The 15,767-nt window shown below is 48.9% G+C and overlaps 1 protein-coding gene across 1 annotated transcript in view; it reads left to right on the top strand.

Moving 5' to 3' along the window:
• LOC144804069 (torsin-3A-like) overlaps positions 1-15,767 on the top strand; it is a 121,604-nt gene that overhangs the window by 102,979 nt on the left and 2,858 nt on the right. The window contains exon 6 of the mRNA XM_078671895.1: positions 1,044-1,168. Within this exon, the coding sequence (XP_078528021.1) occupies positions 1,044-1,168 (125 nt within the window). The remainder of the gene's footprint in view (positions 1-1,043; positions 1,169-15,767) is intronic.

The raw sequence follows: 15,767 nt of genomic DNA, 5'->3' as shown, positions 1-15,767 counted from the left end.
ATATTCTGCTCGGGGCAAATTCTTTACATGTTACCACAGTTCTAAACATTCGTGTCTTAAACAATAAATATTTGGCGTTTGTACAGGAATTGTCAACAGTATCTGATGTCGAAACGTTACAAATGAGGGGTTCCCACTATTCCATCATAATCCCATGTCAATTTCTCATTCAAGACCCGGACCGCCTCATCGTAAATTTCGTTACCTCCCCCTAATAAAGGCCCAGAAGGAAAGGAGCAGAGCCAGGTGCAGAAGAAAGAAAGACAGGATAAGAGATGTTTGTGGGTCGTAAATGGGCACGGTTACCAGCTTCGGCCGCCTAATCATGATCAGGCCAACGAACACAAGAACCAGTATAGCAGGACTGGCCTCAGGCTGGGGAGGCAGCTCTGGCCGAGTCATGCTGCCACAGCGTTGCTGGCCTAAGGTGCACGTGTCCCTCGCAAGGTGAATCGCCGGTTAAAGCCTACGTGTCCTTAGATGAAAAGAAGTCATTGCGTGTCCATTGACTATGTGAGGGCAAGGAATACAAAATGGCTTCCGTGTTCTAAGATGGATGCCACGGGTAGATCAGAAATGTGTTCATAACAGGAGTGCTCTTGCTCGTAGCATAGCGAAAACACCAGGATATACTAAATGGATCATTTGCGGTTCACTGATACCAAAATCATGTGTTTACGACAATGATGAAAATACGGGTTAAAATCGTCACGGAACCTCACTCCCCTCCTCCATACTCCCTGCTCCTCCGCCTCCCCTCCCTACTCCCTGCTCCTCCGCCTCCCCTCCCTACTCCCTGCTCCCCTCCTCCATACTCCCTGCTCCTCCGCCTCCCCTCCCTACTCCCTGCTCCCCTCATCCATACTCACTGCTCCTCCACCGCCTCCCCTCCATGCTTATTCTCTTTGAACCCTACTTCTTCCCCTTGTGCACGTGGTCATCTGTTTCCATGGGTGACCCGTTGTTGGTTTAGATGTGCCGGATCGCTTCGGATCCCACCTGCAGTGAAGGGATCTAACCTGTGCTCCTCTCTCTCCCTGCAGTAACATCGGTGGTAATGCCATCAACGAAGTGGTGCGGAACTTCTGGCGCGCGGGTCGGCGGCGCGAGGAGATCACGGAGGGCGACCTGGAGCGACCACTCAAGGCCGAGATGTTATCTTCCAAAGGTACTGGTGACGTATGAGGGTCACAGGGTGCACCAGGGACTCAACCACAGACACTGACCCCAGGTCTTACCCCAAAGGGCTGAGGCCAGACTCCACCCATGCGTCAGCTACACAGATGTTAGAATTTAATGCGTTATTGCTCCATCACTTATGCTTTACATTGTATTATATTAGCATTCATAGAGCTACTTTGTATTAGTCACTTCTGCATACGTGGGTAATCGATCCCTGCAACGTTTGTGTGAGTTAAGGTTAGCCTCTGAGCCGCCATTTTCTAATCATCCAGTCACCATGTTTCTCTATGATTGAAACAAAGCTTCTGTCTCATGTTGCTTGCCTCAGCAGAAAGCTGCTGGGATGCATCTGCAACTCCAAGGTCAGGCCTCACTGAAGTATGGAAGGTTGTTCATTAGTGCATACCTTTTCCATGAGATGGAGGCCTGCTCCCACTGGCCCAGCTGCAGATACAGACTGAATGACCTTGCCTGAGAGATAGTGTGTGTCCGGTCTCAGACTCTTAACTCATCTTTGTGTGCCCCTCTGTTTCTGCTGCCTTCTGTGTGGGTTACTGGGTGGGTGTGTCTTGTGCTCCGGCTGAAATGTATAATTGTCACCTTTATGCTTGTGAAAAGCCATCCCTGGCAGACATCTTAAGGTGCAGGTCAGACTAGACTCCTCTGCAGAGTATTGCTAATAAACAACTGTTTGTATTCTCTACTGTCTGACCAACTCTTCATTCTGCTAGAAGGTGAGTAGGAGGTTGTAGATAACCTGGGTGGCCCCTAAGGGCCACTTCCTTCACAGACACTGACCCCAGGTCTTTCCCCCAAAGGGCTGAAACCAGGCTGAACCCAGATATCAGCTCCAAAGACTCTGACACCAAGTCATAATCTCAAAGGGCTGAAGGCAGACCCAACCCAGGAGTCAACTCCACAAACACTGACCCCAGGTCTTACCCCCAAAAGGCTGAAGCCAGACTCAACCCAGATGTAACTTCAGCTCCCCATACTCTGACCCCAGGTCTTACCCCCATTGGGCTGAAGCCAGACACAAGCCAGACTTCAGAGACTAAACCCTGGCTTTACTCCGGAGACCAGACTTAGAGACTAAACCCTGGCTTTGCTCCTGAATCCAGACTTAGAGACTAAACCCTGGCTTTACTCCTGAATCCAGACTTAGAGACTGAACCCTGGCTTTACTCCTGAATCCAGACTTAGAGTCTGAAACCTGGCTTTACTTCTGAATCCAGACTTAGAGACTAAACCCTGGCTTTACTCCTGAATCCAGACTTAGAGTCTGAACCCTGGCTTTACTCCTGAATCCAGACTTAGAGTCTGAACTCTGGCTTTCCTACTGAATCCAGACTTAGAGTCTGAACCCTGGCTTTACTTCTGAATCCAGACTTAGAGTCTGAACCCTGGCTTTGCTCCTGAATCCAGACTTAGAGTCTGAACCCTGGCTTTACTTCTGAATCCAGACTTAGAGTCTGAACTCTGGCTTTACTCCTGAATCCAGACTTAGAGTTTGATCCCTGGCTTTGCTCCTGAATCCAGACTTAGAGACTGACTAAACCCTGACTTTACTCCTGAATCCAGACTTAGAGACTGAACCCTGGCTTTACTCCTGAATCCAGACTTAGAGTCTGAACCCTGGCTTTACTCCTGAATCCAGACTTAGAGTCTGAACTCTGGCTTTACTCCTGAATCCAGACTTAGAGTCTGAACCCTGGCTTTACTTCTGAATCCAGACTTAGAGTCTGAACCCTGGTTTAATTCTGAATCCAGACTTAGAGTCTGAACCCTGCCTTGAATCCTGAATCCAGACTTAGAGACTAAACCCTGGCTTTACTCCTGAATCCAGACTTAGAGTCTGAACCCTGGCTTTACTCCAGAGACCAGACTTAGAGACTAAACCCTGGCTTTACTCCTGAATCCAGACTTAGAGTCTGAACCCTGCCTTGAATCCTGAATCCAGACTTAGAGACTAAACCCTGGCTTTACTCCTGAATCCAGACTTAGAGTCTGAACCCTGGCTTTACTTCTGAATCCAGACTTAGAGACTGAACCCTGACTTTACTTCTGAATCCAGACTTAGAGTCTGAACCCTGGCTTTACTCCTGAATCCAGACTTAGAGTCTGAACCCTGGCTTTACTTCTGAATCCAGACTTAGAGACTGAACCCTAACTTTACTTCTGAATCCAGACTTAGAGACTGAACCCTGGCTTTACTCCAGAGACCAGACTTAGACTCTAAACCCTGGCTTTTCTCCTGAATCCAGACTTAGAGTCTGAACCCTGGCTTTACTTCTGAATCCAGACTTAGAGTTTGAACCCTGGCTTTACTCCAGAGACCAGACTTAGACTCTGAACCCTGGCTTTTCTCCTGAATCCAGACTTAGAGTCTGAACCCTGGCTTTACTTCTGAATCCAGACTTAGAGACTGAACCCTGGCTTTACTCCAGAGACCAGACTTAGACTCTGAACCCTGGCTTTGCTCCTGAATCCAGACTTAGAGACTAAACCCTGGCTTTACTTCTGAATCCAGACTTAGAGTCTGAACCCTGGCTTTACTCCTGAATCCAGACTTAGAGTCTGAACCCTGGCTTTACTCCAGAGACCAGACTTAGAGTCTGAACCCTGGCTTTACTTCTGAATCCAGACTTAGAGTTTGAACCCTGGCTTTACTCCAGAGACCAGGCTTAGACTCTGAACCCTGGCTTTTCTCCTGAATCCAGACTTAGAGTCTGAACCCTGGCTTTACTTCTGAATCCAGACTTAGAGTCTGAACCCTGGCTTTACTCCAGAGACCAGACTTAGAGATTAAACCCTGGCTTTACTTCTGAATCCAGACGTAGAGACTAAACCCTGGCTTTACTCCAGAGACCAGACGTAGAGACTAAACCCTGGCTTTACTCCAGAGACCAGACTTAGAGACTAAACCCTGGCTTTACTCCAGAGACCAGACTTAGAGATTAAACCCTGGCTTTACTTCTGAATCCAGACTTAGAGACTGAACCCTGGCTTTACTCCAGAGACCAGACTTAGACTCTGAACCCTGGCTTTACTCCTGAATCCAGACTTAGAGACTAAACCCTGGCTTTACTCCTGAATCCAAACTTAGAGTCTGAACCCTGGCTTTGCTCCTGAATCCAGACTTAGAGACTAAACCCTGGCTTTACTCCTGAATCCAGACTTAGAGTTTGAACCCTGGCTTTACTCCAGAGACCGGACTTAGACACTGAACCCTGGCTTTTCTCCTGAATCCAGACTTAGAGTCTGAACCCTGGCTTTACTTCTGAATCCAGACTTAGAGACTAAACCCTGGCTTTACTCCTGAATCCAGACTTAGACTCTGAACCCTGGCTTTTCTCCTGAATCCAGACTTAGAGTCTGAACCCTGGCTTTACTTCTGAATCCAGACTTAGAGACTAAACCCTGGCTTTACTCCTGAATCCAGACTTAGAGTCTGAACCCTGGCTTTAATCCTGAATCCAGACTTAGAGTCTGACCCCTGGCTTTAATCCCGAATCCAGACTTAGAGACTAAAACCTGGCTTTACTCCTGAATCCAGATTTAAACTCTGAACACTGGCGTTACTCCTGAATCCAGACTTAGAGACTAAACCCTGGCTTTACTCCTGAATCCAGACTTAGAGTCTGAACCCTGCCTTGAATCCTGAATCCAGACTTAGAGACTAAACCCTGGCTTTACTCCTGAATCCAGACTTAGAGTCTGAACCCTGGCTTTACTCCAGAGACCAGACTTAGAGACTAAACCCTGGCTTTACTCCTGAATCCAGACTTAGAGTCTGAACCCTGCCTTGAATCCTGAATCCAGACTTAGAGACTAAACCCTGGCTTTACTCCTGAATCCAGACTTAGAGACTCAACCCTGGCTTTACTCCTGAATCCAGACTTAGAGACTAAACCCTGGCTTTACTCCTGAATCCAGACTTAGTCTCTGAACCCTAGCTTTACTCCGGAGACCAGACTTACAGACTAAATCCTGGCTTTACTCCTGAATACAGACTTAGTCCCTGAACCCTGGCTTTACTCCGGAGACCAGACTTACAGACTAAACCCCGGCTTTACTCCTGAATCCAGACTTAGAGACTGAACCCTGGCTTTACTCCTGAATCCAGATTTAGAGATTAAACACTGGCTTTACTCCTGAATCCAGACTTAGAGTCTGAACCCTGGCTTTACTCCGGAGACCAGACTTAGAGTCTGAACCCTGGCTTTACTCCTGAATCCAGACTTAGAGTCTGAACCCTGGCTTTACTCCGGAGACCAGACTTAGAGACTAAACCCTGGCTTTACTCCGGAGACCAGACTTATGAGACTAAACCCTGGCTTTACTCCGGAGACCAGACTTATGAGACTAAACCCTGCCTTTACTCCGGAGATCAGGCTTAGAGACTAAACCCTGGCTTTACTCCGGAGACCAGACTTAGAGACTAAGCCCTAGCTTTACTCCGGAGACCAGACTTAGAGTCTGAACACTGGCTTTACTCCTTGAATCCAAACTTAGAGACTAAACCATGGCTTTACCCCTGAATCCAGACTTAGAGTCTGAACATTGGCTTTACTCCTGAATCCAGACTTAGAGTCTGAACCCTGGCTTTCATCCTGAATCCAGACTTAGAGACTAAACCCTGGCTTTACTCCTGAATCCAGACTTAGAGTCTGAACCCTGGCTTTACTACAGAGACCAGACTTAGAGACTAAACCCTGGCTTTACTCCTGAATCCAGACTTAGAGTCTGAACCCTGGCTTTACTCCTGAATCCAGACTTAGAGACTAAACCCTGACTTTACTCCGGAGACCAGACTTAGAGACTAAACCCTGGCTTTACTTCTGAATCCAGACTTAGAGTCTGAACCCTGGCTTTACTCCAGAGACCAGACTTAGACTCTGAACCCTGGCTTTGCTCCTGAATCCAGACTTAGAGACTAAACCCTGGCTTTACTTCTGAATCCAGACTTAGAGTCTGAACCCTGGCTTTACTCCTGAATCCAGACTTAGAGTCTGAACCCTGGCTTTACTCCAGAGACCAGACTTAGACTCTGAACCCTGGCTTTTCTCCTGAATCCAGACTTAGAGTCTGAACCCTGGCTTTACTTCTGAATCCAGACTTAGAGGCTAAACCTTGGCTTTACTCCTGAATCCAGACTTAGAGTCTGAACCCTGGCTTTAATCCTGAATCCAGACTTAGAGACTAAACCCTGGCTTTACTCCTGAATCAAGACTTAGAAACTGAACCCTGGCTTTACTCCAGAGACCAGACTTAGACTCTGAACCCTGGCTTTACTCCTGAATCCAGACTTAGAGTCTGAACTCTGGCTTTACTCCTGAATCCAGACTTAGAGACTAAACCCTGGCTTTACTCCTGAATCCAGACTTAGAGTCTGAACCCTGGCTTTACTACAGAGACCAGACTTAGAGACTAAACCCTGGCTTTACTCCTGAATCCAGACTTAGAGACTAAACCCTGACTTTACTCCGGAGACAAGACTTAGAGACTAAATCCTGGCTTTTGTCTGGAGACCAGACTTAGAGACTAAACCCTGGCTTTACTCCTGAATCCAGACTTAGAGTCTGAACCCTGGCTTTACTCCTGAATCCAGACTTAGAGTCTGAACCCTGGCTTTACTCCAGAGACCCGACTTAGACTCTGAACCCTGGCTTTGCGCCTGAATCCAGACTTAGAGACTAAACCCTGGCTTTACTTCTGAATCCAGACTTAGAGTCTGAACCCTGGCTTTACTCCTGAATCCAGACTTAGAGTCTGAACCCTGGCTTTACTCCAGAGACCAGACTTAGACTCTGAACCCTGGCTTTTCTCCTGAATCCAGACTTAGAGTCTGAACCCTGGCTTTACTTCTGAATCCAGACTTAGAGGCTAAACCTTGGCTTTACTCCTGAATCCAGACTTAGAGTCTGAACCCTGGCTTTAATCCTGAATCCAGACTTAGAGACTAACCCCTGGCTTTACTCCTGAATACAGACTTAGAAACTGAACCCTGGCTTTACTCCAGAGACCAGACTTAGACTCTGAACCCTGGCTTTACTCCTGAATCCAGACTTAGAGTCTGAACTCTGGCTTTACTCCTGAATCCAGACTTAGAGACTAAACCCTGGCTTTACTCCGGAGACCAGACTTAGAGACTAAACCCTGACTTTACTCCGGAGACAAGACTTAGAGACTAAATCCTGGCTTTACTCTGGAGACCAGACTTAGAGACTAAACCCTGGCTTTACTCCTGAATCCAGACTTAGAGTCTGAACCCTGGCTTTACTCCTGAATCCAGACTTAGAGTCTGAACCCTGGCTTTACTCCAGAGACCCGACTTAGACTCTGAACCCTGGCTTTGCGCCTGAATCCAGACTTAGAGACTAAACCCTGGCTTTACTTCTGAATCCAGACTTAGAGTCTGAACCCTGGCTTTACTCCTGAATCCAGACTTAGAGTCTGAACCCTGGCTTTACTCCAGAGACCAGACTTAGACTCTGAACCCTGGCTTTTCTCCTGAATCCAGACTTAGAGTCTGAACCCTGGCTTTACTTCTGAATCCAGACTTAGAGGCTAAACCTTGGCTTTACTCCTGAATCCAGACTTAGAGTCTGAACCCTGGCTTTAATCCTGAATCCAGACTTAGAGACTAACCCCTGGCTTTACTCCTGAATACAGACTTAGAAACTGAACCCTGGCTTTACTCCAGAGACCAGACTTAGACTCTGAACCCTGGCTTTACTCCTGAATCCAGACTTAGAGTCTGAACTCTGGCTTTACTCCTGAATCCAGACTTAGAGACTAAACCCTGGCTTTACTCCGGAGACCAGACTTAGAGACTAAACCCTGTCTTTTCTCCGGAGACCAGACTTAAAGTCTGAACCCTGGGTTTACTCTGGGAGACCAGATTAAAGACTAAACCCTGGCTTTACTCCGGAGACCAGATTTAAGAGGCTAAACCCTGGCTTTACTCCGGAGACCAGACTTAGGAGACTAAACCCTGGCTTTACTCCTGAGACCAGACTTAAGAGACTAAACCCTGGCTTTACTCCGGAGACCAGTCTTAAGAGACTAAACCCTGGCTTTACTCCTGAACCCAGACTTACGTAGGGACTGAACCCAGGCCCTCCCCCTAAAGGCACTGAATACAGACTTCACCCCCAAATATCTAAAGCCCAGGCTTCCCCCCCCCCCAAGGGATAAAGCCCAGACTTCACTTTCACAGACCCTGATGCCTGGCTTTACTCCTGAACCAAGACTTATGTAGGGACTGAGCCCAGGCTTTACACCCAATCTAATTAAATCCAGGCTTCACATAGCCTGACCCAGAATGTTAGTATCCAAGAAGTGCAGTCTGGGACAGCGCTCACAATCACATTGAGAAACCCACCATATCTTGCACAGGTGTGAACTCTGACAGTTTACAGCTACACTGAGGAAAGCACAATATAGAAAGACACAGATTCTGGGGTAGATTTATCATTATTTCACGCAGCGTAGTAAGATATCTTGCTGTGTTGCGTGATAGGGAAAGGGCAGGAATGCGCCATATTTAACATTATACTAACCCTGGGCGTAGGACTACACTACGCTCGTGGAGGGTGCGTAGTTTGTGCGACTACTCGCTATGCGAATTGCACATAGCACTGTGCAAAAACGCGTAGCAGGCATTTTTTGCTTGCTTGCGGTCCTCAACGTCCAGTTGGCGACCACGAGCGAGCAATATCACCATCCCGGCGAGACTTTTTCCTCGTTCGCGATCAGCAACATCAAGTTGCTGATCGCGAACGTAGAAATTATACCTCCCGGTGAGATTCTCAACGCAGGGAGGTCAGGTTCCTCATTGCGAGTGGTCGGGTATGCTCACGACCGCTCGCGATGAGAAATCACCAGTCCGCGTTCAGAAAGCTGCTGCTCGAGTAGAAATCTACTCAAGCGGCAGAAAACGACCGCTTGCAATGTGCAAGATGCCGTTTGCAATGATTTCACAGTGCGGACAAGCATCCGGCACTGTGCAATCAGTGTGAACAGCATTTTCCCTACCGCACTACGCAGTTCGTGTAGCTACGCGTAGCTTGCGTAGTGTGAAGTGCACTTCACGTAGCTATGCATAGCGCTACTATGCAAACTATGCCCAGGGTTACATTATACAGCACATCCCTGTCCTTTCCTTGAACTGGCGCACAATGTGCTGCCTTGTGCCAACGCAGGTATCCTTGCACAGTGATGCAAGGGTGCCAGAGTTGCAGGCAAGATTATTTTTGTGCAGGAAGGGGCACCTTCCTGCCCAAAATCAATCCTCAGGGACATTTTCCTCCTTCCATGCGTGATGTAGAATGCAGCATGAATAGTTCTGCAGCACGGATAGAAAGAGGAAAAACAAGGAGAATTAAAGGTATTTATCCTTGTTACGCATTTTGACGCTTTTCCAGGTCTACACGTAATGGTAAATCTAAGAATGCGCCAAAATCCATGGGTGGTAGTGTGGGAACACCCACGCTCCACGCATGGAATGCCTCTCTGGAGCAAAGTAACAAAACACCGCGATTTGCGCTGTGTTGCTTTACTCTAAATTTATCAAGCCTCTCAGGGTCATGCAAGGTGGCGTTGCGTGGATCAATAAATCTGATTCGGTAGTTGCGTCGCCGTTGCACCGCCTTGCATGGCGCAAGAACGATGCAACTCTATGATGAATATCGCCCACAGTTTGAAACTGTGGCTACATCTAACACTGGACACATCCGGTTAGAAAATTACAACATTTGTGTCGTTCCCAATGTAATGTGAATGAAGTTGTGCGCTGGGAACGGTGTAGCGGAACGGCAGTGTAGCGTGAACGCAGTTGTGCACTGGGAACAGTGTAGCGTGAATGGCAGTGTAGTGTGAACGCTGTTGTGCGCTGGTATCAGTGGGCTTGTGAAAAGGGGACGGGCCGTTTGAAGCCATCTTCTACCTTTCACTACAGGCAGTTGCCAGGACTTGCTGTGGAGGGGAGGAGGGCTCCCCTGCAGATGGGTGCAGTGTGTGACTGCACGAGCCTGGAGTGTCCCTAGGACCACCATGCCAACCCTCAAAGGCCTTCCCTGGGGCTCAGTGTGTGCCACCTTATATCTGGGGCACCGTCAGTGAGCCTCCTGACAGCTTGTTTGCCCGATGCCTTCAGAAAGGCACAAGTGCCGGGGCAAAGGGTACCCTCATTTCTATGGAGCTGTGCCCCATGTAAATGAGGGCACACCAGCTTTTCATCACACCGGTGCACGTTTAGTACCGGTGTAATCCATGTTACAGATGAGGTCATACAAATGTCTGCGGCCCCTTCTGTAATACCACACGGCCCCGTGGACACAAGAGGTGTAAGTGGAAGCGGCAGCAAACACCTGTTGTGCCCATGAGGTGCACGCATATGCTTTATATAATAATGCCCCTAGAGACACATTACAGATAGGGGGCACTCTCCCATTTAGCACCAGACCTTTAATTGGGTGCTCCGGGGGCAAACCAGGACAGTGCACCATATTGAGTGAAATTCACATCAGCGCTGTGAGCAATATGTTAGTGAAAGGCAGACTGAAGCCGCCGGCCCACTGTTCACTGCAGGTGCAAACTGGGGGCTTATGTTTGAGAGCACCACGCAGAGTGGTACACGCGTGACGCAAGGCTCTGACCCAGATTCATGAGGCCACTCAAAGACATCCTGCGTGGATTTGAGTGGACTCATGAATCATGAGTAAGGTGACCGAGCGCAAATCGCTGCGTCACCTCACTCTGTGTCTGTGAGGCGTTCCATGGACATTGATAGTGGGGGGGGTTTACAACAGAACACCCCCATGGGCTTTGACGCTTTCCCAGATTTACAAGGACTTGTGAACCTGGGAATGCGTCAAAATCTCACGCATTCCCAGGGCAGGCACACCGAGGAGAAATATGATTATTTCTCCTCGTTTTTTCCTCTTCCTACATGTGCTGCATTCTGCAGCACACAAAAAAGGAGGAAAAGGCCGCTATGGATTGTTTTTGTGCACAGAGGTACCCCTTCCCGCACAAAAATCTCTCTTAGCCCCCCTCAGAACAACCCAAAATGTAGCAGCCAGGATGGTCACTGGAGTTAAGAAATTCGACCACATCTCTTCTGCTCTCAGAGAACTTAAATGGCTCCCAATCGAAAGGCGCACCAGCTTCAGAACCGCCTGTCTCACACACAAAGCCCTGCATACTGGTAAACCAGCATACCGAGCCTCCAGACCCATCAAAGTCAGTCAGACAAGGAACCTCAGGAGTACCAACACGCTACTTCTCAATCCTCCAAAAACTCACAAACAAAAAGCCTTATCGCGCTCTATTAGAATTGGGGGTCTCTAGTTGGCACAGGTAGGTACTTGTGACTAGAAGGGACCCTCTCCTCTAGTCAGGATAAGGGGATTACACTCCTAAAATAACCCCTGCTCACCCCTTTGGTAACGTGGCACGAGCAGCAAGGCTTTATCTCAGACGCGTTGTAAGTTAAGCATTTGTGACCACATAGAGTAACCCAGTGACAACACTACACATGGACACCACACAAGGTTTTATACCAAAAATAAGTATATTTTATATAGAGTTACCACAAGACCAATAAACAACAAAAAGAATCCACAATATTATTAAAGATCAAGAGTTCTGGTTAAAAGGCTTAAATCAAGGTTCTGTGCGAGTCGGTAGCCTGGTCTGGCTACAGCGCTGTTGAAAATAACACAGAGTCTAGCAAATCCAGCGGACCGCGTCGGTACGGGCCCACTCAAATGTCGACAGACTCAGTCACAGTACCTTTTACTTGAGGCGGCCAGCACGGATTTGCAAGCCGGTTCCGGTGTTTGTCGTGGTGCAGAAAGGAAGCGTTGTCCCTCGATGCGGTGCAGGCAGCTTGCGGTGCGGCGACTGAGCCGAAGTTCGGGAGCTGGCGTCGATCAGTATGGACAGCGGTGCGAGTCAGGCGGTGCATCGCAAAGTGTGCGAGGCGGTGCCCAACTGTGGTGGGTTCACAGGACTCGAAGTCAGCAGCAGTGACCGCGTCGGTCAGACCATTACGAGTCGGTGTAGCGAGGCGTTGCACGTCGCGGCATCCTACCAGTCACGGTGCAGGCTACGGCTCGGTGACGGCGTCAGGGCGGAGTCGTGAGCTCAGAGCTTGCGTTGTTTGAGGCGGACGTTGCTTGATGCGGTGCCTACAGGACACCGGGCCGGTCGTGAGAGTCAGTCACAGCTCCCTGCCTCTGTAGCCACTTGTTTCCAGCAGCAATTCACAAAGACTGGTGAAGTCCACTGGTCCTGGGACTCTGGTCAGGGGGCAAGCTCTCTTCCAAGCCCTTGGAGATCTTTGCACAAGTTGAAAGTAAAGTCCACAAAGTCCTTTCTCCTCTCTTTGGCAGTCAGGCAACCACTGCAGGCCAATCCCCCAAGCAGCACTTCAGCTTGGGAATAGTCTCTCCTCAGTTTCTTCAGGTTCCTCTCCTCAGCAGAGGTTGTGTCTTGTAAGTCCAGAAGGGATCTAATTTCATGGGATCAGGGTCCCATTTTTTATGCCTCAAAATCCTTTGTTCTCTGAGGGGAGAGGGGCCTGTGCCTAGTCCAAACCAGTTCTGAAGCACTCTGTTTACCAGACTTCTCCTTTCCGTTCACAGCGCAGGGCAGGCACATCAGACGCCCGACAGGAGTTGGAGCCAGCATTGTGGAAGTCAAGTACAGTCCTGGAGCACTTTGTTGACAGTCTTTCTTCTCTTCTTTCAGTATGCAGGGCAGAGATATCAGACGCACCACAGGGGGTGGAGCCGGCATTGTAGAGGGAAGGCTCAGTCCTATTCAGGTCCCAGGTGCAACTCCTCCCTCCCATCTAGATGCAGATCTCTCTATTCACCACCGGGCTGCCCCAGCCTGTCTCCTGGAATCCCCCAGCCCTGTCACTCTCAAACCCAGACAAAGGAATACACAACCTAGCAGAGGCAGGCTTGAAAGGTTAGGCAAGCAAATACATACTTTCTAAAAGTGGTATTTGCAAACACAGAGTATTAAAATAAACTTCACTAAAAGATGTATTTTATTATTCTGAGTCCAGGCATACTAAACTTGAATTTCTACCATGTTCTCTAAGTTGGTTAGGATTATAAAATGTAATAATTCTAACAGCCCATTCTGGCCTACTGACGCTCAACATGGAATCTCGCACATTGAAACATACATTCATCTCGATTAGAAGGCCTCCACTTCACCTACCTCCTGTCTCACTCCTTTGTCACCCCTCCCTGAACTGGATTTGTCACAAAGCAATATGCTTATTATCATTACTTTCTATGTTTGAACTGGGTTTTTACTATTATTTTTTGTGTTGACTTCATTATGATACTTGATGTAAAGCGCTCTGATACCCTCAGGTCTTGCTAGCGCTATATAAAACTCTTAAATAAATAAATAAAAAACAATCCTGCCTATAACACAGGCGCCCTCACACCATGGTGCAAGGGTGCCTTCATTGGCGTTCGGCTGCTGAAATGGCGCCAGTGCAGAGGGAAAGGACAGGAATGCACTGTATTCAGGGCCGGACTGGCTGTAGTGGGCACTGAGCGTTTCCCTGGTGGGCAGCTAGGCTGGGGGCAAATTTTGGGCCCCTGAGGGCCCCTGCTTATATGCAAAATCAGCCCCTGTAACAAAATCGGCCGAAACCGGCCCTGGCAAACAGCTCAGCCGCTCCCAGGGGGGCCGGCTGAGCTCTTTGCCAGGGCCAGTTTTAGTTCCCTGTCCGGCCCTGACCATATTGGATAAATACAGTGCATTCCTGCCCTCTCCCTTTGGGTAGGACAGCGCAGCAAGTTGACTTACTGTGCTGCCCTACACCGAAATCCCATAAAGGAGGCCCTGGGTCCCATAGTGCAGGCGGAGCAGGGTTCCCCCCTGCAGGTGGGTGACTGAGTGACTGCACCTGCCTGCAAGTGATGCCTGAGGGGGTCTCTGAGACTTCCATGACCCTCTCCCAAGGGGCACTCTCAGGAGACACACTGACTGGGAACCCTCTCTGTGTGCCCGACAGTCAGTGCACTTCCTGTTGGCCGCTCTTCTGCGCTCGAACTTATGTCTGTAATATGGGGCAAAAGAAAAGGCTCCTACTTTTTCATTGGACCATCAGTCGCCGCCAGTGCAGGTACGGTGGGGTGGTGGGGCAGGGGGATGGCGGGGCCGGTGGGGTGGGGGGGTCACAGGCGACGAGGGAAAATGAAATAAAAAAAAAAGCAAAACACCTTGCGCCCGGCGATGAGGCGAGCGCAATGTAAGTGGTTCTCTTTTCTTTTTTTCTTTTCCCTCGTTGTTGTCTGTCAACTCACCCCACTGCCCGCCATGCCCCCACCCCACTGCTCTTACCTGCACCACCGCGACTGTGGACTACTTAACGTGCGCTCGTTACGGAAACATAAGTTAGATCTACATGATCTACTCACAGAGAAACGGTGGGACCTTATGTTCTTAACTGAGACCTGGCTTGACGAAGGTTCCACTCCGGATGCCCTTGAGGCACTCCCAGAGGGTTATACTATGCACAGACAAGATAGACCCAAAGGAAGAGGAGGCGGAATTGCAATCATAGCCCAAGAAAAGCTACGCTGCCAACTAGATCACTCCCCCATCCTAGATAGTGAAGCAGGAAGCTTCACCATCAAAGTGAATAATGGTTGCACACTGAAGGGCGTGCTTATTTACAGACCCCCGGGACCTTTGGCCAGGTTCGAAGAGAGCCTGGTCGAGGGTATCATAGAGACGGCACTATGCAAAGAAAAATTTCTGGTACTCGTAGACCTCAATCTGCATCTCAATGATCCATCTGATAGCGTCAGCAAGAACTTCAGTCAGGCATTAGGAGCCCTTCAACTGAGCCAAATTGTTAAGGGTCCTACTCACCAATTAGGACATCTGCTCGACCCTATATTTGTTAATTGGAATGAAATAGAAGCGTCATCCCCTATCCCGATCCCCTGGTCCGACCACCATTTAGTACCTTTCTCCATACGTATTCCTGGAAGAAAAACTCCGCCACCAGTGGCTCTTTACCACCTTAGGAGGAGATGGGCCACCTTCTCCCAATCCAAATTCTGCGAGGCACTAACTAAAGGGGGAAACCCCGGAGGGAATGATGCCGACACGGCTAACACCAATCTCTGCAAGCGCATTAATGAGGCTCTTGACTCCACCGCTCCCCTCTCAAAAGCCAAAACAGGCAGCCGCGTTCAAAAAACAGCCCCCTGGTTCAATGACGAACTGCGAGTCAAGAAAGCCGCACTGAAAAGAGCAGAAAGACACTGGCGGGGGGCACCCTCTGAAGAAACCAGGGATACCTACCTGAGTGTGAGGCGCCTCTACCATGGACTTATCAGAAAGTCCAAGTCAACCTACTATACAGCGAGAATCAGCGATGCTGGTAACTCTATGAAGGAGCTTTTTATGATCTATAAAACTCTTTCAAGCGGAAAACCTGCAATTACCCCAACTGACTGCTCGCCTGAATCCTGCGATCAGATCGCAGATTTCTTCTCTGAAAAAATAACAAAAATTTACTCGGCTTTCCCAAC

This window comes from Lissotriton helveticus, chromosome 1_2 (assembly GCF_964261635.1).
Source record: "Lissotriton helveticus chromosome 1_2, aLisHel1.1, whole genome shotgun sequence".
NCBI lineage: Eukaryota > Metazoa > Chordata > Amphibia > Caudata > Salamandridae > Lissotriton > Lissotriton helveticus.
This window is presented reverse-complemented; position numbering and strand designations above follow the sequence as displayed.